Genomic DNA, 21,768 nt, shown 5'->3' on the forward strand with positions numbered 1-21,768 from the left:
TGACTTATATCAAGGCTCTCCAAAGTGAATTGTACAAGATCTATGGATTAAATTCAGCGTGTAACACAAAAAACAGAGACGCTTTGTAAAACTGACTTTATTACACGTCACATATTATAAAGCGAGACAAAAAAACTCCAATATAACACAAAAGAAACAAAAGCTACGACGGTTGTGTTGGTTCTTGAATGTTGTGTGGGCACGGTCGACACGTTCAGAAAGGCCTCATGCGCGTGTTGAGGGGTGGGGCTCTGTTGGGTGGCGTGATAGCTATATCCAGATAGTCTCCGATCTGGAAGCGCTGGGACTGCAGTGTCATGGAATCATCTGCTCCCTTCCTGCCAGATACAGTGCTGCCGATGTCTTTCAACCTAAAAGAGGGGAGCAGACACGTAAATACAGATTCCCAGAGTAGCAACAAAGTGATCTTCTCTATGTGCCCAGCCAGGACCTCTACAGCTCCATACTAACCTGTACATTTTCCCTCTTAGGTCAGGAAAGACGATGGCAAAGCTGAAGTGGGTTCCCTTTTTTCTGGCCTCTGGATACACTTCCTTCACTAGGCTCGTTAGCTCCTTCAGAGTAGCATCCATCCTGAAACACGCACACTTTCCTCAGTGTCTAAATATATACCCACATTAGCAAACCTAGCCTAATATAGATAACATTCAATTTAAACACACTGACCAAAGGAAGGATAAATGTGGTATTACCATGTGTATATCTGCAGTTCACTGGAAGGAACGTTGCCACGGCCAAATTCATCTGGTCTGTGATGCCGGCCATTGTTGGTGGTGAAAACTCGCAGCAGAAGAGGGCAGGTCTGCAACAAATTCAGCATGAAAGGTAAATTATAAGTACATAGAATGAGTGTATTATTAAATATCCATTACACACAGAGAAAGATGGCCAGTGAATACAAACTCCCTCTATCTTACAGTAGTAGCTACGACTCTATTCAAATGTTTAATATACTCGTATTAGACTCAATCCTACACTGACACAGTGCTACTGTGAACAGTTAACAACTGATGTGTTGTAAAATGCTTAGAACAGTTCGTCTGATTATTATTATTATTATTATATCATTATTATTGAGGGTTTTACTGACACCTATTAATGCCACGCAGTGCAGCAGCTCTCACTGCACTTCTCCTACAGGGTTTTACTATATACATAATGAACTCAATTTTACCAACTGAGCGGTGCATTACATTGTGAGTAGACATTACGAGCGTCAGTGTTTGACACAACGACATGTCTGTGTAAGTATCATCACAATGTTCAACGTTGCGTTTTAGTATGCATCACTGTATGGTTAACAAAGTTTAGGCTTAAAGTTTATAACACACACACACACACACACACACACACACACACACACACACACACACACACTGCAACAAACACTAAGCTCTCGAGTACATGGTTCGCTAGCATGCTAGCTTTAGCGCGCTTCGTTAGCTCACGTTAGCTAATGCGGTTCTTACATTTTCTTTTACATTTTTTTTCATGTGGTAGCTACTAATTAGTTTGAAACACTCCCAAAATCATAACACGCGCATGTCTACATTGGCCATGAGATACACAGAGTACTTCCCGAACACGATTCCGCACCGTTATTACTTACAGCTAGCAAAAGCAGGTTAGCTTGAGCCCACTCGTTAGACAAGCTGCTGCTGCATAAAACAGACTAGAAGAAAGCCACACTTTCCAGCATTACGTTACCTTTTCGCGATCAATCGGCTTCTCTGGTTCCTTCTTGATCTCCTCCTGCGTGATTCGCGACTCTAGAGCCATCGCTGTTTTTCACTAATATTACAGCTACGTGCTAACTCGCTCGCCAACTGTACCCGACCTGGGAAAATACAACGAGCCAGAACCGTGGGCGTCCATAGAGAAGGTTTCCGCTTCCGGTCCGTGTTTCTACCCTCATTCATTGCCCTCTAGTGTCGTGGAGTGCTTAACCGTCGCCACACTCAGTTTGTGCATTAAATCATACATATATCACTTTATATATCAACTATCATGAAAGTCTCGCCACATTATCCAGTCCAACCTATCTTTTATTATGCTTTGTTTTAAAGTTATGCGCCATTAGAACAATTAAGTCTTCTCTTTTTCGGTGAATTCAGTTTTCCAGTATCTGCATTAAAGCTTGCTGAACAAAAACAAAAATCATCGTCTGGTCCTGCAGCGAACATACAGGCTACAGTAGAGTAGCTGATCCAGGATCAGTCGTCCAAGTCCACCTACAGAATTGAGACCGAGTCACATGCTATTCTCCCCCTCACTCCTTGCAGTGTGTGTGTGTGTTGTGAGACACATATATGTGGCCGTTGTACACTGGTTGCTTCTGTTCTCCTGCAGACTGATCAGGGATCAGGGGGTATTGTAACAATCAGCTCTCTTTTACCTCTCTCTCTCTCTTTCTCCCTACTCATTCACTTTGCCCCCCTTCATGCGTCTTCCCAACCCCAGCAGCTCCAAACAATCCACCACCCTCTCCCCCTCTCAGTCTCTTTGCTTGGTCCTGATTCAGAAATCACACAGTAGGTCTTTGAGTCTGGTCCTGTCACTAATATCCATTCATCGATATGCATCAGGAATAAGTGTCACTGTTATTTCCCCTGACGCCCACAATAATACTACTGTCGCACCATCGTCATCATGGTTCAAATCTGAGTTCATTCTCTGCCTCTTTCCTGGACCTTATTTCTAACATGAGACACAGCATTTCATTTCCCTTCTGTAAATGTCCACAGAGTAAACTGAGGAGGGTGCTTTTTCTCCCACATGTTAACAAACAGTGGGAAAATGTCCTCAACCGCAGTCATTAGAGGCACACAGAGCTGCACTGTGCTGCTGCCAAGTGATGGTTGGTCTGAACGCCCCCTACCTGTGTCCAGTTACAGGTGTGCACACACACACACACACACACACACACACACACACACACACACACACACACACACACACACACACACACACACACACTTGACTTTGTGACATCACTAAGGCTTAACTTTAATTTTCTAATAAACAATATATAAAGTTTACCTCAACTCATATATCCATGAATTCATATAATTTAAGACCTAAGTAATAAGGTTGGCTAAAAAGCACAACGTAACAGCAGGACCATTGCCTTTCAAGTGAAAATGTCACAATAAAATAAACACTAAATTACATTTTAATCATTTATTATGTGCTTTAGTGTCTCCTCATTAGTAAAAAAGTAACCCCAGCTGCTTTTTTCATGTAGGAACAACACAAGTGCATGTTATTTTTTTGTGCATTTAAGTAACTTTCATTTTCAAATTGCGAGATAGAGATTTATTTTGAAATTCCATACAGGATGTCATTGTATTCCAGTGTGACTTAACACTTGGAGGCGCATCTGTTTCTCATGTCTAAGAACCAGGAGCAGCAGGTTTGAGAATTTGGTCCCATGTATTTGGCTGAACCCACATTTTTCCACTTTCCTGCTGAAAATAATTATGAGGAACATTTACCTACAAACACCCTGACGTCAGACTGAAGGTAAGAAAACTATAATATCTTTTTAAATTAAAAAAAAAAAACGATCAGCATTATTCATTATGGGCAATGAGCGTAAAACATGTTTTACACAACTGTCGGTCCTATTTTAATAAAAACAAATCAACTGATTGATCGGTCGATGTGAAGCACATAATATGTGTTGTCCTTTCAGCACAGTGTATAAATACTAAATGGGTGAATTACTCTAACGCTCATTCTCACTGAGGGCGTGCGTGTCTCTACAGTGTGTTTTAGTTGACAGTGGGCTCGGTTCAGTACAGGCCACAGTGGGCAGAGAGGTTCAATGGTTCACATGAATATTGGCTCGGTTCCTTCTCTCCTCCTCCTCAGTTTCATTCCTTTTCATCCTCTTCCTCTTTCAAGCTGCTTTTGTTTCACGGCCTGCTTTCATCTCTCGCCACTCGCATCCTTCAAGTGTTGATGTCGGATGCTTGTGCAGCCTGTGATGCGGCCTGCTCCTTTTTCCCTTTTTCCTCCTCTGTCTCCCCAGCATGTCTTGGCCTGCTCTGTACGCCCAGCTGGCCGGGGCCAACCGTCACTCCACCAGCCTGGGCAAAGTCTGGCTCTCCGTGCTCTTTATTTTTCGGGTGATGGTGCTGGTTGTCGCAGCTGAGAGCGTTTGGGGGGATGAGCAGTCGGACTTCACCTGTAACACCCTCCAGGTAGGGCGCCAGTGATGGTTCACTGCATATGAACTAAATCCAATGCCTTAGTGGCGTGTGTGCCTCTGTTCTCCAGCCTGGCTGTGAAAATGTTTGCTACGACCAGTTCTTCCCCGTCTCCCACATCCGTCTGTGGTGCCTCCAGCTCGTCTTCGTCTCCACGCCGACCCTCCTGGTCGCTACACACGTGGCCTATCAGAACCGCAAGGACAAGAGGAGGCTCCTACAGGTTCGCTCTGTTATTACGACGCAAACCAGCGCTTCCTGTCACGGCTTCAGGCTTTTCCACTGGTCACGTCTCGATCCCCCCCGTCTGACAGGCCTCGTGCAGAGCTGGTTTTCTCAGCAGCAAAGGTCCGGACGAGGAGCTGGAGGCGCTGAAGAAGCGAAGGCTCCCCATATCGGGCGCCCTCTGGTGGACGTACGCCTGCAGCCTGCTCTTCAGGCTGCTGTTCGAGGGAGGCTTCATGTGAGTTCCGTGCTCCTCCGGTGCCTCGTTGCCGACGCGCTGGCGTTTAACGTGCGGCCTCGTCTCTGCAGGTACGCCCTGTACGTGGTGTACGATGGTTTCCAGATGCCGCGGCTGGTGCAGTGCGACCAGTGGCCCTGTCCCAACCTGGTGGACTGCTTCATCTCGCGTCCAACCGAGAAAACCGTGTTCACCGTGTTCATGGCCACGGCCTCATCCATCTGCATGGTGCTCAACATGGCTGAGCTGGCCTATCTGGTTGCCAAGGCAGTCACTAGGTAGAGGTATTAATGAGTCGGTCACGTAGTAATGATTTAGTTCATTAATGTTTGGTTTGCATCGTCCCACTGTAGAAGACCTCATGACTAGCGTCTTCTGGTTTCAGGGCTCTCAGCGTCCGGAAGGAAAAGAAGCAGAAGAGGAGGAACCAGAAGTTGCCTGTGTCGACGTGAGGGAGCAGCAGCAGGATGGAGAGCAGTGCACAGGCTGAGCTGCAGCCAATGTAAACTGTGTAACTATGACAAGTTCCCATCTTCAGTGATGCCTGAAGTGTTTAAACAGCAGTCAGGCAGGAGGGGATAGTGAATGTCTGAGGGTGAGCGTTATTAGTGTATTTGCATGATGTGGGTTTATGATTACAGTACTGTAGCATCTAGAGCCATTACTTCCAGCTACTGGACAACCAGGTAATCGTATGGGATTTACTAACAGCTGAAGATTTATGGAGAAAGTAGGCGGGTCTTCCTTGAATCCAGTGAATTAGAAATGAATAATTATGCACTTGCAACTTTAACCTATTACCTTTGTTTTGACTAACTGGGAAATATTACATATGGATTTGCAAATGTAATGTAACATTGAATAGTAATGAGTACATAATGTAATTATCTACTGTTACTAAGACATTACAATAGATAGCAAGGTCAGAGGGAAGCTGTTCCTTAAATATGGAAGATGATTTTTTTTACTGTAATAGAAACCACTTTGTATTTCAATTGTCATCATGTTTCTATTTGTAAAGGATGAATGTTTATATTGAAGGTTTACAAAGGCTTTTTATTGTAAAATAAAAAAAATGCAAAAGCAACTTTATGCAGGTCCCCTGTAAAGGTTACTATAATAAATTACAGAAAACAAGTGTGTTAGAAATGTTACTTTTCAAGGTCATAATTCTTCAGTATTTAAGATGAAACAAAGTTAAAACGTGAGAACCATCCCCGTGTGCTTCGTAACAAACTGAAGAATTGCGAGAAGAAGATCGTCGGCAGCCAGATGTTTTGTGCTGTTTCCATTTTACTTTGAAAACGGTAAAAGTCCTGCTGTTCAACTCTTAAATGAAGCTGGTCAGACGTGTGATGGAGGGTCGCCCCCCCCCCCCTCCCCTCACCCCCCTCGTGCGCCCCATTCACGCGGACGCCACTGTGTGACAGTGGCGGATGGCCTTGGCCACGCGGGACGCAGCCGCCGCGCTTCGCCTTCGCGGGACAGCTTCCACACGCGTGTTGTTGTTTTTGTGACCTCTCCGCAGCGCCGCTGTGCTCGCGCCCTCCCCCTCCTCCTCTGCCACTGCGCTCGCCCGCCCGCCCGCTCGCCTGGGCCCATCCGTGGGAGTGGACGACGAAGAACGAGGAGAAGGAGAAGGCGAAGAAGGAGGGAAGACGACGCGCGCCGCCGGGCGTGGAGACGCGCCTCAGAGGAGAGCGGTAAGGTGGGTCCGTGGAGCGGCGGCGTGGGTGAAGGGGGAGGGAGGAGGAGGGATTATCATCCTTCAGAGGTCACTGCGCTCACTCCCCAGTGGAGACGCCTCACGGGGCCAACTTTTACAAACTTGGTTGTCATAAAAACATTATTATTTTTGTGAGGTGGATCTTGTTTTACTGATCTGATCCAGGCAAACGAAGTTAGTGTAACTGTCCAGTTTAATAAGCTTGTCTGAACTTCTTTGAGCTGATGTCCACATTTATCATGGGATGTTTTGCTGGGATGAAAAGGTATATTTAAACAGCCTACGTCGACACATCATGGTTTTAACCTCCTACATACAGTTACACACTTTACACTGTACCTTTATGCACCTCACATTCCTGGTGCACTCGTGCACCGTGTGTATACCTGCAATTGTTCTCTTGTCGGTAGCATAATATCTTCAGTCATAACAGAGGTGGTGGGTGCACGGTGCGTTTAATGTAATCGGTCGACACAGATTTGCGTTTCCTATGCAACCCTTTGAGTCTTGAAGTGGCCGGGGTGCAAACAGGCGGCTGAGAGTGGAGCGTGCGGCTGGAGGACAAAGCCCTCTGATCCACGCCAGCCAGGACAATGTCTATCTGGCAGCTTCTCTATTGTCTTGGTGACAGATGGTATTTCATCACGTCAACACATCATGTACATGCGCGCACGCCGCTCTTACTGTAGATTGGCATATCGGTGGACCTTCACTTGTTGGCAGACGAAATGATTCTTTATGTTCAGATGTGGGAAATTTATAGTATCATTAGTAGAGGTGAAACACTGGCCTTATTGAGAGAGAGACCTGTGAGGAACACACCTGTATGATATGAACTTCTATTCTGCCTGTGGGATTCATCCATTTTAAAACTGTGACTTGATTCCGCTTTGGTCGGTTTTCAAACGTCTTGTGTGGATGAAGCCGAATCAGAAAAGGCCCGATCGGTGTCCAGTGCAAGTGAAGGAATTCGACGTCCATCGCTGAGGTTTGCGGCGTTTTAGTGCATGTTACTGTAAATGTGAGCGTGCGTACGTGTTTGTGTGTGTGAACGTATCACTCGATCCCAGGCAAACATTTGCCCTCCTCAGCATTCCTGGGATGTGATGAGTCCAGCATTCGACAGGGACGACCTGTTATCCGCTCATTCACTTCCCACAGATGGCCGGCCATTGTCCACTAACCAGCCGGCCTGCGGCGCACACAGCGCACACGGACCCGGGTCACATACAGTGATACTGTATAAGGAACAGCGTGTCAGTTAGAACGAGCCTGGTTGCACTACTCCAAAATAGAGATCGGACCATTTTTAAAACATCAAAGCATATTATTCTTCAAATTGTTTCTGTCTATGAAAACTTATGGATTTGTTTTAAAGTTGCATTAGTAAATATTAATAATAGATCAAATTACTGCTAACACATTTCCATCTAAATCAGTTAAAAAAAAGTCACCTTTTAGCGTCCTTCAGCTTCTTGTGGTTTTACTGACTGCAGCTTTAATGTGCTGTTAGTCTGATTCCTGTCACGATGTTTGCTGGTCAACTAGAAACAGTTTTCACCTGAGAGCTAATATTTTATCTAACGTGAAAGTGGGATGTTGTCGGGTTCAGTTGATGCTAATGCAGCTTATTGATGAGGAGGAGGATCGACTGGCTACTTCCTGTAACACGCCAGTTTGTTCCCACTAGGTTTACGTTATTAGGTTAATTTAGTTAAATTATTCATTCCATGAGTTTTGAAATCTGCCTGTATAAAGTCGACAAGAGCAATTTGTTTCTCTTTTCTAGGTGTTATTTTTCTGCTGATCTCTGGTCGATGGATTTATTACTGACCATAGAACAATATTTTAGTAAGTTTTCTCATCCTTTCTGTTTATTCAAACCTTCCTTCCAAAAAAAACACCCCCTTGACTTTTGGGGGCTTTGAATGTTGTTACATATGAAACATTTGATGTTTGACATATTCTGATGGTGAATAAACATGAAATTAAACCTTACATTTTTTCTGTAGGCTAGAAAATCGAGTGAAGGATGGGTGACTGGAGTTTTCTAGGGCGGTTGCTGGAGAATGCTCAAGAACACTCCACCGTGATTGGAAAGGTGACTCATCATTAATCCAGCCCACATCCAATCAGATATGTAGTAGCCGTCTGCAGATGATGCTCTGAGCTGAGCATTGAGTTGACCCCTCTGTTCATCCATGGTTCCTCCCCAGGTGTGGCTGACGGTCCTCTTCATCTTCCGTATCTTGGTACTGGGCGCGGCGGCCGAAGAGGTCTGGGGTGACGAGCAGTCAGACTTCACCTGCAACACGCAGCAGCCCGGCTGCGAGAACGTGTGCTATGACGAGGCCTTCCCCATCTCACACATCCGCTTCTGGGTGCTGCAGATCATCTTCGTCTCAACGCCCACGCTCATCTACCTGGGCCACGTGCTGCACATAGTTCGCATGGAGGAGAAGAGGAGGGAGAGGGAGGAGGAGCTCCGCAAGGCCGGGCGGCACCAGGAGGACCGCGACCCGCTCTATCACAACGGCGTCAGCGACGGAGGGGGAGGAGGAGGTGGGAAAAAGGACAAGCCGCCCATTCGCGACGAGCACGGGAAGATCCGCATCCGCGGGGCCTTGCTGAGAACCTACATCTTCAACATCATCTTCAAGACTCTGTTTGAAGTGGGCTTCATCCTGGGACAGTACTTCCTGTATGGCTTCCACCTGAGGCCGCTGTATAAATGTGCTCGCTGGCCCTGCCCCAACACCGTGGACTGCTTCATCTCCAGGTCAGAGTCTAGGATTTGTCTACGTGTTCTATGTCTATGTCTCTTTGTGTTCATTTGCCTTGCTTTGACAAATTTGTTATTCCACTAAATATAACTTAAATTGACTAAGCCTCCAATCGTTGGTCATAACAACGGTCCCACTGGCAAATTTATCAATGGGGACCCTAGCTTGTGACTAGTTTGAGCTTTTGACAACTTAAACCACACATTACAAACTTTTTGAACTGCTGCGCCTTGAAAATTCAGCAGAATTTAGGCTACATAGCAGGCAAACCGGTTATTCCATTTGTTTTTATGTCGTTTTCCTTGGCCAGCTCCATTTTTGTTCAGTATTACAAAAGCTCAATTAATCAGAATTCCTTCACATTCATCCTGCCGTTTTCTCATTGGTGTTATGCTGTTCTATCCCACTAGGCCCACTGAGAAAACCATCTTCATCATCTTCATGCTTGTTGTTGCCTGCGTCTCTCTGGTCCTCAACCTGCTGGAGATCTACCACCTGGGATGGAAGAAGGTCAAGCAGGGGGTGACCAACGAGTTTGCCCCTGACAGTGAGTCGATGCAGCTGGGCGGCGCCGAGCCCGGAGCCTCCGAGGCGGTCCCGGAGCGGGCCTCGCAGGCGATGCTCGACTGTTTGCCAGCATACGCCAACGTGAGCGTGGTGGAGGCCGGCGTCGCCGAGGGAGACGCCTACGGCCCGACGGAAGCCCCGCCCACAGTGATCTCCCTAGATCCTAACATGGCCTCAGCACCGGCGTGTGCTGGCTTCAAGATGGAGGCTCTTGCAGATTCTTTTTACAGCAGTGAAGGCAAAGATGGAAGAGACGGGGAGCTGACTGCTATGGAGCAGAACTGGAGCAACATGGCGCTGGAGCTCCACAGTCTGGATGGAAAAAGCTCCTCCTACCCTCCTCCTCTCCCCTCACCTCCCATCTCTACCTCCTCCTCTCTTGGGGAGGCGAGAACCCCACCTCCTCCACCGCAGGAGCAATACTCAATGTTTCCCACGCTCCCCCGCGACACCCTTCTTTCCCCCCTCGCGCCAAAGGAGACGGTGGAGGATGAGGAAAACTCTTGGATGGTCCCGCGCGATGACTTCGCTGTGGTCACAAGGGCAGAGATGCATCAGCCTCCTCCCGACATCCGGAAACCAAGTCGGGCCAGCAAGAGCGGCGGCGTCCGAGCTCGCCCGGATGACCTGGCAGTGTAGCTAAAACACACACTCTCACATTTACACAACCACGCGTTACAAAACTACATGAGCACCACCAGCATAACACCACAGACAAGCATGACCTCCCACTAAAGACCGACATTCACCTGGCTGCTAATTTCTATTACAGGCATTTGAACACGAAAAACAGATAGAAAGAATTTAGTCTGCTCAGTGCCTTATTTACATATCAGCAACAACGTGTACAAGACATTTTGAAGGGATGATTGTGGACAGGATGTTTTAGGCATTCGAATCACCAGTGTTCATATAAAACTACACGAAACGTGCCTTGAGTAGAAAAAGATTCCCATCTAACTTTAAAAAAATAAAAGTTTTATTTAAAACAATAAAAGAACAACAATGGGATGTTTTAATCAAGTCTTAAAGACATGCAACAAATTGTATCATTGAAATTAAAACAGCAAGTATGGTTAAGTATTTAATTTATTTATTATTTCGAAGGTCAAAGGACTGAAAAAAGCCAAAAAGGGATCAGGTCTAAATGAACAAGAAGTTCAGGCAGGAAACCAGCAACATCAGTACATCAGTAACACAAAACTGTCCGAGTGCCTTTGTTATTTTTATTTCTTTTCACTTGTGTTGAGCACAGTTCTGATAAAGTGGCACGAGCACCAGCCATTTAAGTTTTTCCTTTTTCTGCGTCACAGACACTCAGTGTTTTTTCACACACTGATTTATTTGTGGTAAGTTGCCACCATATTATCGCTGACCAACGCTGATATTCAATGTTTCTTACTGCAGGCAGTGTCTTACTCTGAGGATCGCTAAGCTGCCGCTACACGCTCCCCGCGGCACAAATGCACTGCTGCAAAACTACGACGAAGGCAGTTTTTAGACCAGATCGTGTGCACTGCAGTGACCTGTGCCCTTTTCGTTTTAATCTGACGTTATGGTCAAATTAGTGCTTTGGAGTCAAGTGTAGCATTAGGACAACATCCCAAAAGGCAATAAAAGGGAGTGTGTCCTGGACTGCTGCCCGCTGCTTAAACCCTGCCACACAGAGCCAGTCATCTCTGCAGATATTGGTAGTATTAACTTCCGTACTCTTCAAAAGTTACAATCCACATACTTTAGACAGAGGTCGAAGATTTTCAAAATAGCTGCATGATCACGCATTACAGCAGCGCAAAAATCATTTGTCCAGGGAACTGCCCGGCTGCTTATTTACCGAAGGTGAACAGACACAGATGCGAGTGTTGATGATGACAATGATTAGCAGTACGACTGGATCTTCCTCTATTTGCATTCGTTTTTAAATTCCTTTGCTGGGAGACTTTGGAGGAGAGGTTTGCACTTTTCTTTCTTTCTTTTTTCTTTCTCTTGTGACGTGATGATGGAGATGTGTGTCTGTCTGACCTGTCCGTCTGTGCGTGTGCTGCTCTCCCCCGGCCTGTAGTTTCCATGAAGAGAGGGATGTCCTGATGTTAGGACACACCACCCTGAGACATAGTCCTTAGGCTTCACAGGCTGCGTGTGTGCGTGTGTTTAGGTACATTCATTCGTTTCAGTGTTAACATCTCTGCAGATACATCAGGGTAAACTATATGAAGTTTATAAATATGTATATTATAATTAATAGCAATGATAGATACCAAAGTTAGTTTCTGATCAAGCTGCGATTTGCAACATGAAATTTGTTTCTCAGTGTTTTTTGACATTGGCTCCACTGGTCACTTTATACAAAAATCCAATGTTGAGGAAAATACAAATCAAGGGCTAAAAGGTATTTTAGGCCTTGGAACTTGAACACAGACTCAAAAAATCAGTACATCTGCTTTCTCGCGCTTGTGTTTGCAGTGTGTTACAGAACTGTTGAGTTGCCCTCGCTGTTCTGTGTAGGAGGACTCGAGGACTAGCTGTAGCTATTGTAGTGTAAAAAAGAGAGCAATATAATCAAAAAATGGTGAGAAGTATTTAATTATTTAATAGTTTTTAACAATTCTGTGTAGGAATGTTAGGTTCCTGTTCTTCTAATTAATTCCTGCCAATGAAAAAAAATTTAAAAGTTCAGCTCAGTATACAGCAACTTCCCACTCAAATCTAAATACTGATGCATCATCATCAAATGTCAGGAATAAAAGATTTATTTGCAAAAGGGTTTGGGCAAACTGCGTTTGGAGATTTGTTCATCTTGGTGTTTCTCTCTAGGCAGAATTTAGTTAATTATACTTAAAATACTTGAATAAATAATTTGATAAAGTGCAAAACTAGATCACATCATGGAGCAAACTTATCAAATAACCAAATTATGTCCCATTCAGCTCGTGTTTTGGTCCACATATTAGACTTTTCTTGTGCTTTTTTGCAAGGTCTTTATCATTTTTAACAGCAAACATTTAACATCAGGTGAATAATTTATGACCTTTTTACAGTATTATTGTTAATATGTTAGAATTACGTCAGTCTTAAGTGTCTCCTTAATGCACCTGTCAAATCTTAGAGAGCCTTGACTAATGAAACATACACATGAATCTAGATGCTTTAAATTTACACCTGTATGCTTTTATGGCAACTTGGAAATTATTTTTTAAAGTAGGTCTTTACAGTAGGTTTGATGTAGCTTATCATTCCAGCATTTAGACAAAAAGCATGGCTGAAATGCATAACTAAAATTCACTAACTTCTAAACCTTCAGTGTTACTTTAGTATTTTTCTTGCATTGTCTAAGTTGTTATTTACCACAATGGTAAATATTAAAATACAGCCTAGCAGCAATTAGCTTAGCATAAAAAAACTGCCACATAATCTGACCTTTATGCTTTTTGTTATAGTCTGTGAGCTTTTTATTCATATGATTAAAGTATAATTTATAAAAGATCAAATACACATAATAACTCTTTTGTCTTTGCTGTTGGCACAGAAACTACAGATTTATCTTTTTCTTAATTTAAACATTAGCTACCCAAATGACAAATCCAGGCTATAGCCTAGAAACATCTCAATTTTCATCTTGTCATGAATGCAATGACTCTAATACATCTATAAAACGTGCTGACAAATAAGCGAGATGCAGTGAAAGGCCTTCAAATGTCAAATGTTTGCATGTTTTTAGGTGCCAGTTGATAACATATTTTTAGAAAAGAAATCGTTTGCCAGTATGTGTTTGATTTAAACGATCGCATCAAACCAAAGTCACTTGTGCCAAAGAGATGGGGAACTCTCCACCGTCAATCCAATAATGACACTACCAATTACATCAGTTTTAAAACCTATCAGGAATCTGGAAAATGCGAATGGCACCACAAAGACATAATGTTGAACTTTGTCTCTAAAAGATTGAAAACTAAAGATTTATTTTACTTATTTTTTTTGCTGAAATGTTTTATATAACTTGTTGTTTCAAGCTGTTCTTGGTATCTCTCTCATGTAGATAAAGATTTACACAGTTAAGTAGCTATTCCACTCTTTGGAGGATATGAATATATAAGTAGAAAAACAACAAAGGCTGTTCTAGGAGGAGGAATATTAACATGTGAATGGACAAGAAATAATCCTAAGTGATTGTTTTTTTCTGAACATGGATTGTGAGACTTTTGGCTACTCCAGCTTTTACACCATGGATGTGCCTTGGATCAGAAATCCCACAAGGAGAACAGGCTGTGTGGTGGGATTTTCATGGCGCCCTACAAGCAGGGACACAAGCTCCCACATGTGGCCCTGCTGTGCTGTCTTTGAAGAGAAGTGCCTTGTGTCTGGACCTTTTGTTGAAGAACACGTTGATGTAAATGTTTATTTACCTCAGATGGTTACAGAACTGATCCTGAATAAACTTTTTGTACCACATGCTTTCTGTCATGGTGAGTGTTACCTTTCGTATTTCTTGTTGTGTGGGGAATCCAGTAACCAAAACCATTTGATCTGTCAACACTGTGCAGAGTCATGTTTGCTAAAACCATTTCCCTGATTCCCTGGTATCTGCTAAGATTGAAGCCGTTGATGTTAGCGTGGGTCGCTAACTGGTTTGTTAAAACAATAGCTTTAGCCTTAGCTGTACATTAGCATGCACAGTTCATGTCTTGTTCAGAAGGAAGCTGTTGCGAGTAGATGTTAGTAATTGCACCTTAGTTAACATTATTGCTAGTGACTATGATGTGCTTACCTTTTAGCTTACACAGCATTAAATTACCATTTTATTATCAATGTGTATTTAACAGCCTTGTGATATAGGGCAGAAAACGTATGGTAGCGTTAGCTTGTTTTAGCTTAGCTTACACGCTAACTGATGACCGTTAATTGGCTAGTAATTTGGGCCTTTCTAGACTTTTATGTATTTTTGTCTGTTCTGATTTATAAATAGTTGAAGTAACATTGTTAACATATACTACAGATGGTCATACTAGCAGGACATAAAAACTAATAGAGCCTCGAACATTTTTGTGTCCAGATTATAGTTAATTTTATTTACTTTTTTATTTTATTTCCTTTCCAATCTGGGCCATGGATGTATTGAGTCCATTTGAACCCTCATCATTACAACATTTACGGTCACAGTTGTATAGTGTTGCATTAATTAAAATGGTTCATTTATATGAAGTTAAATTTATAGTCCTGCTGCCCTTTCTAGATCAAATTCTCTTCAGATTATTTTGTAATGCTCATGTTCAAATGTTCTTTACCTTCTTTGACTAGTTACAAGGTAACAAAATTGCTAAAAGATTATGTTATTATTAGGTCAGGGTTATGGCTTACAGTTTTAAGTCAATATTAATTAAAAACCTTATATTTATATGTTAGTCTAGTACACCTGAGTATGTAAGTATCTCTGACCATTCACTGATGTGAATGATTTTGTGTGTGAGAGCGATGTCCGTACTGTCTACTGTATGTGTGTGTGTGTGTGTGTGTGTGTGTGTGTGTGTGTGTGTGTGTGTGTGTGAGCACTCATTGCCTCACCCATTAGGCTGTGCTGAGCCCAGCACTTCCTTTATGCCTGCTGAAAGTCCCAGGGATTTTAACTGAACAAAAAGCCTCCAGGGAGTGAAAAGGGCCTGAATGCCTGTTAATGCTGTCCCGACCTCTGGTCTCTTGCAAGCTGCTGTGTACGTGTCTATATGGTTCCATATGAGTACAAACAAATGTATATCATAGTAATAGACTCTGAAATAACACCTAATTATTACATAACGTAATCTTTTGTTTAGATTTCGTCAGGACGCGCATCATATTACAGAAATGGAACTAGGTTTCTGTGGATGAAGTTGGTTGAATTATGAAACAAATCATCAGCGATCGTATATTTTGCAGGTGCGTCCTGTTTTATTGGCAGCAAATCCCAATTAGTGGCTGTGCCCTGGCTCAGTTGGATGAGTGTTTCCTCTTAGTTGACATGGTGACTGCTTCAAAGAGAAGCCCAAATGTTTTATCTGTGTTTTGCTTGCAGGGAATAAACTTAGAGCCACTACCTTTTTCTCTGAATTCTTTCTTGCAAAGAAATACTTAAGCTTTTTAGCTTTCACAAGGTTGTCGATAATGCTGACACTTCCTCCATATTTAGTAAATAGTGTCCATACCATGCAATTATAGAGAAAAGAAAATTACTCAACTCAGCAATTAGTAATGACCCATCATGGACTACTTAATGTACATTATATATAAACATTATGCAACATTAAATATGTGACTGAGTAAATATGAAGTGGTTTTAGACATGACATGATTCTTATGTAGCAGTGACCTATTTTCCAAAAAGCCGTGTTATTTAATGCACTTAAGGTCTAGTTACCTTGTAGCTGTGTTGAACTGTTAGATTGTTCTTAACTGATTTGGAGTTTGTTGTTCTAAACCCTAAGTAAATGAACCAATTAGATTGTGTACATGACTCTTTGAAGGGACTTGTTGCTGTAGCTGTCCTGCTTAAATTGAAATACTTTGTCTGTTGTAACCACCTACAGTACTGTGTGTGAGTCAAATGACATATAATATCCCCAAACAGTATTTCTTCAGATACCATCAAAATCAGGAGCTAATGAAGTAGGATAAAATCCTTCAGTAACAAAGATATGTTTGTTGTAAGATCAGGACTGTGCACCTCAACACTGGGTTCATAGACCTCACATGTTTATCTCTGTGTCAGTACAGCAAGCTCAAGGTAAACTCCTCATCGTGTCCTAAATGCATGTTCTGTTTGTACTAATTTTTCTGTAAAGGGTCAATGTCTCTCGTCTTTTATACATAATCAGTTACCACCCGCTACATCGTTCACTTATCATTTGTAGTACAACACTTTGTCCAGTAGGTCCTCTAGTGGCCAGACTACATTACTGGACATGTTTCCTCTGAACTTTATACCTCAGATGTGTTTGAATGTTGAAATCCTCCTCACACCAGTGTATATTCATTCATTCATTCATTCATTCATTCATTTAATCATTTCTTTATTTACCACCAACAATCCCTACAGACCCCTACTAAGACTCTCTGTTTACCTGTTTGTAAATGTAGGGACACTCCTCCTAAAGCATTCTGTGTGGATCAGTGAGCTGCGCCTTTCGACTCAGCTGCTCTCTTTTCATTGCTTGGAGAGGAAACAGACTTGCGGTTAATCCTGACATCCCATCATTGCTGAGGTGATATTCTGAGGGAAGGGGGCAATTCTGCCCATAGCCAGTATCATGGCACTGTCGTAATGATAAAACTGAGAGCCCTTGAACACATTAACTCCGTCCGCGCCGCACAGGGCTGCATCAATGTCGGACAATGGCAGGGGCACCTCTGTGGTCACCACCCTGGGTGTGGCCGTGAGGTCAACGTCGCGAAGCATCTGTCCTGTTCAGTGTTCAATATGTGGAAATGTAAACGGTTTTTAACTTTTTTCTGGCTGGTCATATGTAATTATAATAAATTTTAATTCCAAACTAACTTAACCCCAAAACCCATCCCCATAATGTGCACTAGGGATTTATTAACCTTACCTTGTATTAGATGAACGGTGTGTTCATTGGGACAGACAAAGGCAGCATCCACACGTCCTTCAATGCCAAGTTCTCCTTTGAGTCTTTTGGGGTAGCCTTCGATCAAGGTGTAATGAGCGGCTGATTTATAAATGTAAACCAGGTCATCCTGGTGGTGTTGGCCAGAACAGGAGGCGGGTTTTAACATAAGAACAGCTTCCTGTTTCTAATCACCAACAGTTTTCACTGTTTACCTTAATCATGTAAATCTTGTCTGTGTAGGAAAACACAGCATCCACTCCATTGGTAACCTCTTGCCATATTTTGGTGATTGGGAAGGCGTGAAGTCCGTCGCGATGGGTGTCCAAACGCATGTATGTGGGACCTGTGCAGGGACAACAGGTCTCTTAGTTCAGTAAAAAAATATTCCTAGGATGCTTGAAATTAACATTGTGTGTCCAACTTTACCTGCAAAGAAGTATGTTTTGCCTGTATCATCAGTGGTGATGGCATTTAACTTGACTTCACTGCATTTAGGAGCTGTATAATGACTTCCATGACCTGCAGACAGATACGCAGATTAGACATTCCTCCAAGAGAGCTTAGATTTTCGAATTCACAGAAGTATGTTATAGGATTTATACTTGCTATATACTTTCTTGGTGCACTTACCAAAGTTTTCACACTTCATGAAGTAATTTCGGGCGTCTTTTGGGTAATCGCCTGTCACCTCTCCAGTTACGGGGTTGAATTTGGTGAAGCTGTGTCCATTGAAACAGTAGTAGTGCTCCAGCCAGCGCAGGGCAGAGGTGCACACAGGCAGGTGGGACCACGTCTTCGTCTTCACTGTCTTTGTGGCAATGTCATAGACATGAACATCAGGGCCTGTGGGTTAGAAATGACTTTGACAAAGTGTGCAAATTTATTCACGGACTCATTACACTGATAATGTAATAAAACTACAACCATTTGGGGAATAGACTTGCTATAGACATTTTGCGAAAGGACACATTTTTGATCTAAAAGTTTGTGACACAAACTGAGTCCTTCCAAGCAAATAACCTCCAGTAGGTGGCATTCATAATACTGTAGGGAGAAAATGTCTTTGTGAGATGAATATCTCATTCAATACCTACATACCCTTAAAGAAAAGAACAGAGTCAGTGATGCACTCCCCCTGTGGACACGCCACAGCAGCATCCAAATGAGTGGGAACTTCTGAAAAGTCCTCCTGGATTTGTTTTGGATATCCATTCTCCAGATTTTGGTTATAATACCGGAACACTTTGTCATCCTGAACATTATATTGAAATTAGAGCTCTCCCTCCCAATCCGAATCACAATGTCTCGTCTATATTATACCAAGAAGAAGTAGATGTGATCATGGTCGCCTGTCTTTGCAGTGTTGTGCATGCGAAAGGCAGCATCAACATGGCCGACGTGATGGAAATCATCCAGCTCCTTGAAGGACTCATTGGAAAGTTGAGCTGACCCATGGAAACCCTTCCACAGGTAGTCACCTGGGAGGAGGACAGTTTTTACACTGAATTAATATGACGGTAATTCTACCCTAACAATTACTTTTATTTTAATAAAAAGGAAATTGATATAATAAGAGTACTGACCAATTGAAGATAGACTCACCTTTGAAGAATAAGATGACCCCCGTCTCGTCAGGAGTGATGGCATCAAATTCAATACCTTCACAGCGGTCGGGAAAAGCAGCTTGGCTGTCTCCATCTTCAGTGATTCAGCAATATAGAGGTATTAGAACTCCAGTTACTATTAAATTGATAATAATATTTAGGTATAAAGAAATTATTCTGTGATTCTGTGTTTGTTGCTTGTACAGTATGACATGTATATAAGCAGTATTTCTTTAAACACCACCACAGAGTGAACAAACCTACCATCTGCTATGGAGTCATGTTGGGGCCTGTTGAAGGATAAAACGTATCCTTGATCATTCTTGGAAAAGACCAGACATATTGCTTTAGGAGGTTACATTTATTTGCCAAACACTCTCGATAACACAAGTTAATGATACACTGCTACCATAATGGCTGAATCAGGCTTTTTGTGCTTGTTCAATTGATCCAACTTGTGAACTAGCAAACAATGGACAGTGACACAGTCCCACTGTAAGGCTTCTTATTATTAGGTTGAATGAACATAATAATGATAACACTAATAACAGTATAACAGTATAGGAAAAGCTAACTCCAACCTCAGGTCCAGCCACATACCTCTACTCTACATCCATGAACTAGTATTAGTTTGTGATATATATGGGTTATGTTTAGACATTATGCCTTAAAGCACAATTTGCATTGGGACGTCTCAGGAGCCGAAATACAGTATACACAAATCCAGTACAGCTGCTACTGAAGGATCCTGAGACACAAGGTCTAAACTTTCCAACTAGAACTGGAAACTAGAGCTATATAAAAAGAGCTATTATAGGAAAGAATAGTTAACTACTCACGCAGGCACTCCATTAGCAAAGGAAAGTACCAGGCACATACACAGAGTTGTGGTGAACAGCTCCATACTGTGCAGCCCTTAGATAAGAAGTGAGCAGATCTGTAGCTGAGGCGTGCTCTTATACTGCAGTGTGTGTGTGTGTGTGTGTGTGTGTGTGTGTGTGTGTGTGTGTGTGTGTGTGTGTGTGTGTGTGTGTGTGTGTGTGTGTGTGTGTGAGGGGTCGTCTGTTAGGAAACCTGTATGCACATGTGTTTGTCCAACTGTGGGAATTTTAGTTGTTGTGAAATGTTTTATATTACATTAGTTATAAAATTAACTAATTCCATTGTTTTGTTTGGTGACATTTCTGGAAAACAATGAAGTGTGTTTGGTAACTGTGGCCAACTATGTAAAACCAACCAGCTGAACAAGTGAGGTTGTGTGGTAATGAGTGATTATTCCCAGGAATAATTCCCAGGAAGAAACATTCTAGGTTAGATCATAGGTCAGTTTAATGTTTTTGTAACAGTCCACAATTAACTGGTTGATGTGTTGATTATACTGATTACTAAGTAAAAAAAATATTGTGCAATGTGAGTGTAATTCACAGTTATTTTAAGGTACATTTGGTCAAAAGGGATAATGATTCATATGAGTTAAACATAAACACTCAAAGTTATTTGCCTGGATGCTAAAGTATTTACAACACAGCGTGTGTCTACTCTACTCTACTACTTATGATATTTTGGAATATACAAATGCTGTTAAGTGATTAATATTAAGAAAAACATTAAGCATCAGATTTATCACAGCTTCAAAATCCCATAGTTACACAATCATAATGGGTAACAGTTGGACCCTACAAATTAAAGGTACAATAATTCTACTAAACTTACTAAGATATCCTGCTGTTCCAAATATCATACTCCCAGGTAACCAGTCCATCCTATGCTCTCTATTTGTGTCTTTATTTGTACATCTTTGCCTTCATGATCTTCTGAAATTCATTTGTAGCGGTAGATCTTGATGCAATGATTCATGCTGTCTGACACAACCATGTGGCCTTCAGGGAGCAGCGCCAGGCCTCTTGGGCTATTCAGGCTGTCGGTCACCAGAGGCCAGCCGACACCGGTGGATGGGTAGAGAAGAACACGAGGGCGCTGCTTACCCCAGTCAACCACAAGGACATCTCCATCACTGTCAATGCAGAGGCCCCAAGGGCACGTCAGCACAGGCCCCAGGCCAGAGCACACCCCCAGGATTCTGATTGTGTTCCAACCAGGGTCCAGGACTCGAATGCACGGGACACGTCCAGTCTCATTGCCTCTCTCTGACACTGCCACAAGCCCAGTGATGAGACATGCTGCCACCAAATAGGGTCTGTGGTACCCGGTCACCACCGTGCGCTCTGACCTGGCCCCTGTTTTGGGGTCAAGTTTTAGGACAATTAAGGTTCCGCGCTTAATGTCAGCAACCAAGAATTCATCTTGACGGGTCACAGTCACCCCTCGAGGAGCCTCCAGTTCTTCATTTGTGGAACCAAGCACTGACCCCCCGAATGTTTGCAGGAGACGTCCATGGCGACTGAACACCAGCAGTGCCCGTTCAGCAGCACACGTCAGAGCGATGAGACCCTTCGAGTTCACAGCCACATCAAAATAGTTGCATATGCGGGAAGAGCGTTCTGATCCCGAAGGAGATACCTGTTGCACAATGTTCTTCTGGAGATCAGTCACCTGAATGCGGGCATTTCCACAGTCAACCACAAACAGCTGACCTTTAACGGTTGCATGGATGCCACTTGGGAGGTTGAAATCAGTGCGTCCTGATCCTTGTTTTCCAAACTGTTTGACCAGATAGGCTGAATCAAGAGCAGTTGAACCACCCTCTTCTTTCACTTCCCTCAGAGATGGAACCACTTGCTCTTTGTCTTTGTTGAATTGCTGTGATTCCTTGTCTTGATGTGTTTTGTCACCAT

At 43.0% G+C, this 21,768-nt stretch overlaps 4 protein-coding genes across 7 annotated transcripts; 2 read left to right on the forward strand and 2 right to left on the reverse strand.

The window, feature by feature from the left end:
- Positions 1–81: 81 nt before the first annotated feature.
- sap18 (Sin3A-associated protein) lies at positions 82–1,896 on the reverse strand. The gene is made up of 4 exons (XM_029174822.3): positions 1,729–1,896; positions 714–823; positions 472–594; positions 82–371 (listed from the first exon to the last, which is right to left on the reverse strand). Exons 1-4 carry the CDS (start codon positions 1,798–1,800, stop codon positions 215–217), a joined length of 462 nt encoding a protein of 153 aa, XP_029030655.1. The 5' UTR covers positions 1,801–1,896; the 3' UTR covers positions 82–214.
- On the forward strand, positions 744–5,916 carry LOC114870293 (gap junction beta-2 protein-like). Of its 3 annotated transcripts, none has more exons than XM_055503577.1 (6): positions 744–846; positions 4,055–4,226; positions 4,303–4,455; positions 4,547–4,695; positions 4,767–4,979; positions 5,081–5,916. In XM_055503577.1, the coding sequence occupies exons 1-5, from the start codon at positions 776–778 to the stop codon at positions 4,975–4,977; spliced, it is 756 nt and encodes a 251-aa protein (XP_055359552.1). In that variant the 5' UTR covers positions 744–775; the 3' UTR covers positions 4,978–4,979; positions 5,081–5,916. The 3 variants fall into 3 exon arrangements, with proteins under 3 accessions (XP_055359552.1, XP_055359550.1, XP_029030648.1); XM_055503575.1 differs by having other exon boundaries at positions 4,767–4,973; positions 5,081–5,911; XM_029174815.3 differs by lacking the exon at positions 744–846 and adding an exon at positions 3,347–3,543 and having other exon boundaries at positions 4,767–4,973; positions 5,081–5,910.
- Positions 5,917–6,142: 226 nt separating this feature from the next.
- LOC114870260 (gap junction alpha-3 protein-like) lies at positions 6,143–10,754 on the forward strand. 2 transcript variants are annotated; one of them, XM_029174811.3, is made up of 5 exons: positions 6,143–6,403; positions 8,211–8,272; positions 8,434–8,522; positions 8,638–9,200; positions 9,615–10,754. In XM_029174811.3, the coding sequence occupies exons 3-5, from the start codon at positions 8,454–8,456 to the stop codon at positions 10,408–10,410; spliced, it is 1,428 nt and encodes a 475-aa protein (XP_029030644.1). In that variant the 5' UTR covers positions 6,143–6,403; positions 8,211–8,272; positions 8,434–8,453; the 3' UTR covers positions 10,411–10,754. The 2 variants fall into 2 exon arrangements, with proteins under 2 accessions (XP_029030644.1, XP_040923672.1); XM_041067738.2 differs by having other exon boundaries at positions 6,143–6,398.
- Positions 10,729–19,951, reverse strand: hpxb (hemopexin b). The gene is made up of 10 exons (XM_029174812.2): positions 19,813–19,951; positions 19,238–19,263; positions 18,972–19,067; positions 18,690–18,847; positions 18,468–18,621; positions 18,000–18,212; positions 17,796–17,888; positions 17,582–17,712; positions 17,349–17,496; positions 10,729–17,202 (listed from the first exon to the last, which is right to left on the reverse strand). Exons 1-10 carry the CDS (start codon positions 19,875–19,877, stop codon positions 16,976–16,978), a joined length of 1,311 nt encoding a protein of 436 aa, XP_029030645.1. The 5' UTR covers positions 19,878–19,951; the 3' UTR covers positions 10,729–16,975.
- Positions 19,952–21,768: the final 1,817 nt, after the last annotated feature.

The sequence above is a fragment of the Betta splendens genome, chromosome 2 (assembly GCF_900634795.4).
Source record: "Betta splendens chromosome 2, fBetSpl5.4, whole genome shotgun sequence".
Taxonomy (NCBI): Eukaryota; Metazoa; Chordata; class Actinopteri; order Anabantiformes; family Osphronemidae; genus Betta; species Betta splendens.

Bases quoted from the DNA above. Each gene is read 5' to 3' on its own strand.
- LOC114870293 (XM_055503575.1), top strand. From the start codon at position 776: ATGCCGGCCATTGTTGGTGGTGAAAACTCGCAGCAGAAGAGGGCAGGT. The intron at 847-4,054 runs GTAAATTATAAG...CTGTCTCCCCAG, and splicing joins CAACAAATTCAGCATGAAAG to CATGTCTTGGCCTGCTCTGT. The intron at 4,456-4,546 runs GTTCGCTCTGTT...CCCGTCTGACAG, and splicing joins ACAAGAGGAGGCTCCTACAG to GCCTCGTGCAGAGCTGGTTT.
- sap18 (XM_029174822.3), bottom strand. From the start codon at position 1,800: ATGGCTCTAGAGTCGCGAATCACGCAGGAGGAGATCAAGAAGGAACCA. The intron at 595-713 runs GTAATACCACAT...TGCGTGTTTCAG, and splicing joins GAACTGCAGATATACACATG to GATGGATGCTACTCTGAAGG. The intron at 372-471 runs GTTAGTATGGAG...CCCCTCTTTTAG, and splicing joins CTAAGAGGGAAAATGTACAG to GTTGAAAGACATCGGCAGCA.
- LOC114870260 (XM_029174811.3), top strand. From the start codon at position 8,454: ATGGGTGACTGGAGTTTTCTAGGGCGGTTGCTGGAGAATGCTCAAGAA. The intron at 8,523-8,637 runs GTGACTCATCAT...GTTCCTCCCCAG, and splicing joins ACTCCACCGTGATTGGAAAG to GTGTGGCTGACGGTCCTCTT. The intron at 9,201-9,614 runs GTCAGAGTCTAG...CTATCCCACTAG, and splicing joins GTGGACTGCTTCATCTCCAG to GCCCACTGAGAAAACCATCT.
- hpxb (XM_029174812.2), bottom strand. From the start codon at position 19,877: ATGGAGCTGTTCACCACAACTCTGTGTATGTGCCTGGTACTTTCCTTT. The intron at 19,264-19,812 runs GTGAGTAGTTAA...ATCCTTCAACAG, and splicing joins TTTGCTAATGGAGTGCCTGC to GCCCCAACATGACTCCATAG. The intron at 19,068-19,237 runs GTAGGTTTGTTC...GAATCACTGAAG, and splicing joins ACATGACTCCATAGCAGATG to ATGGAGACAGCCAAGCTGCT.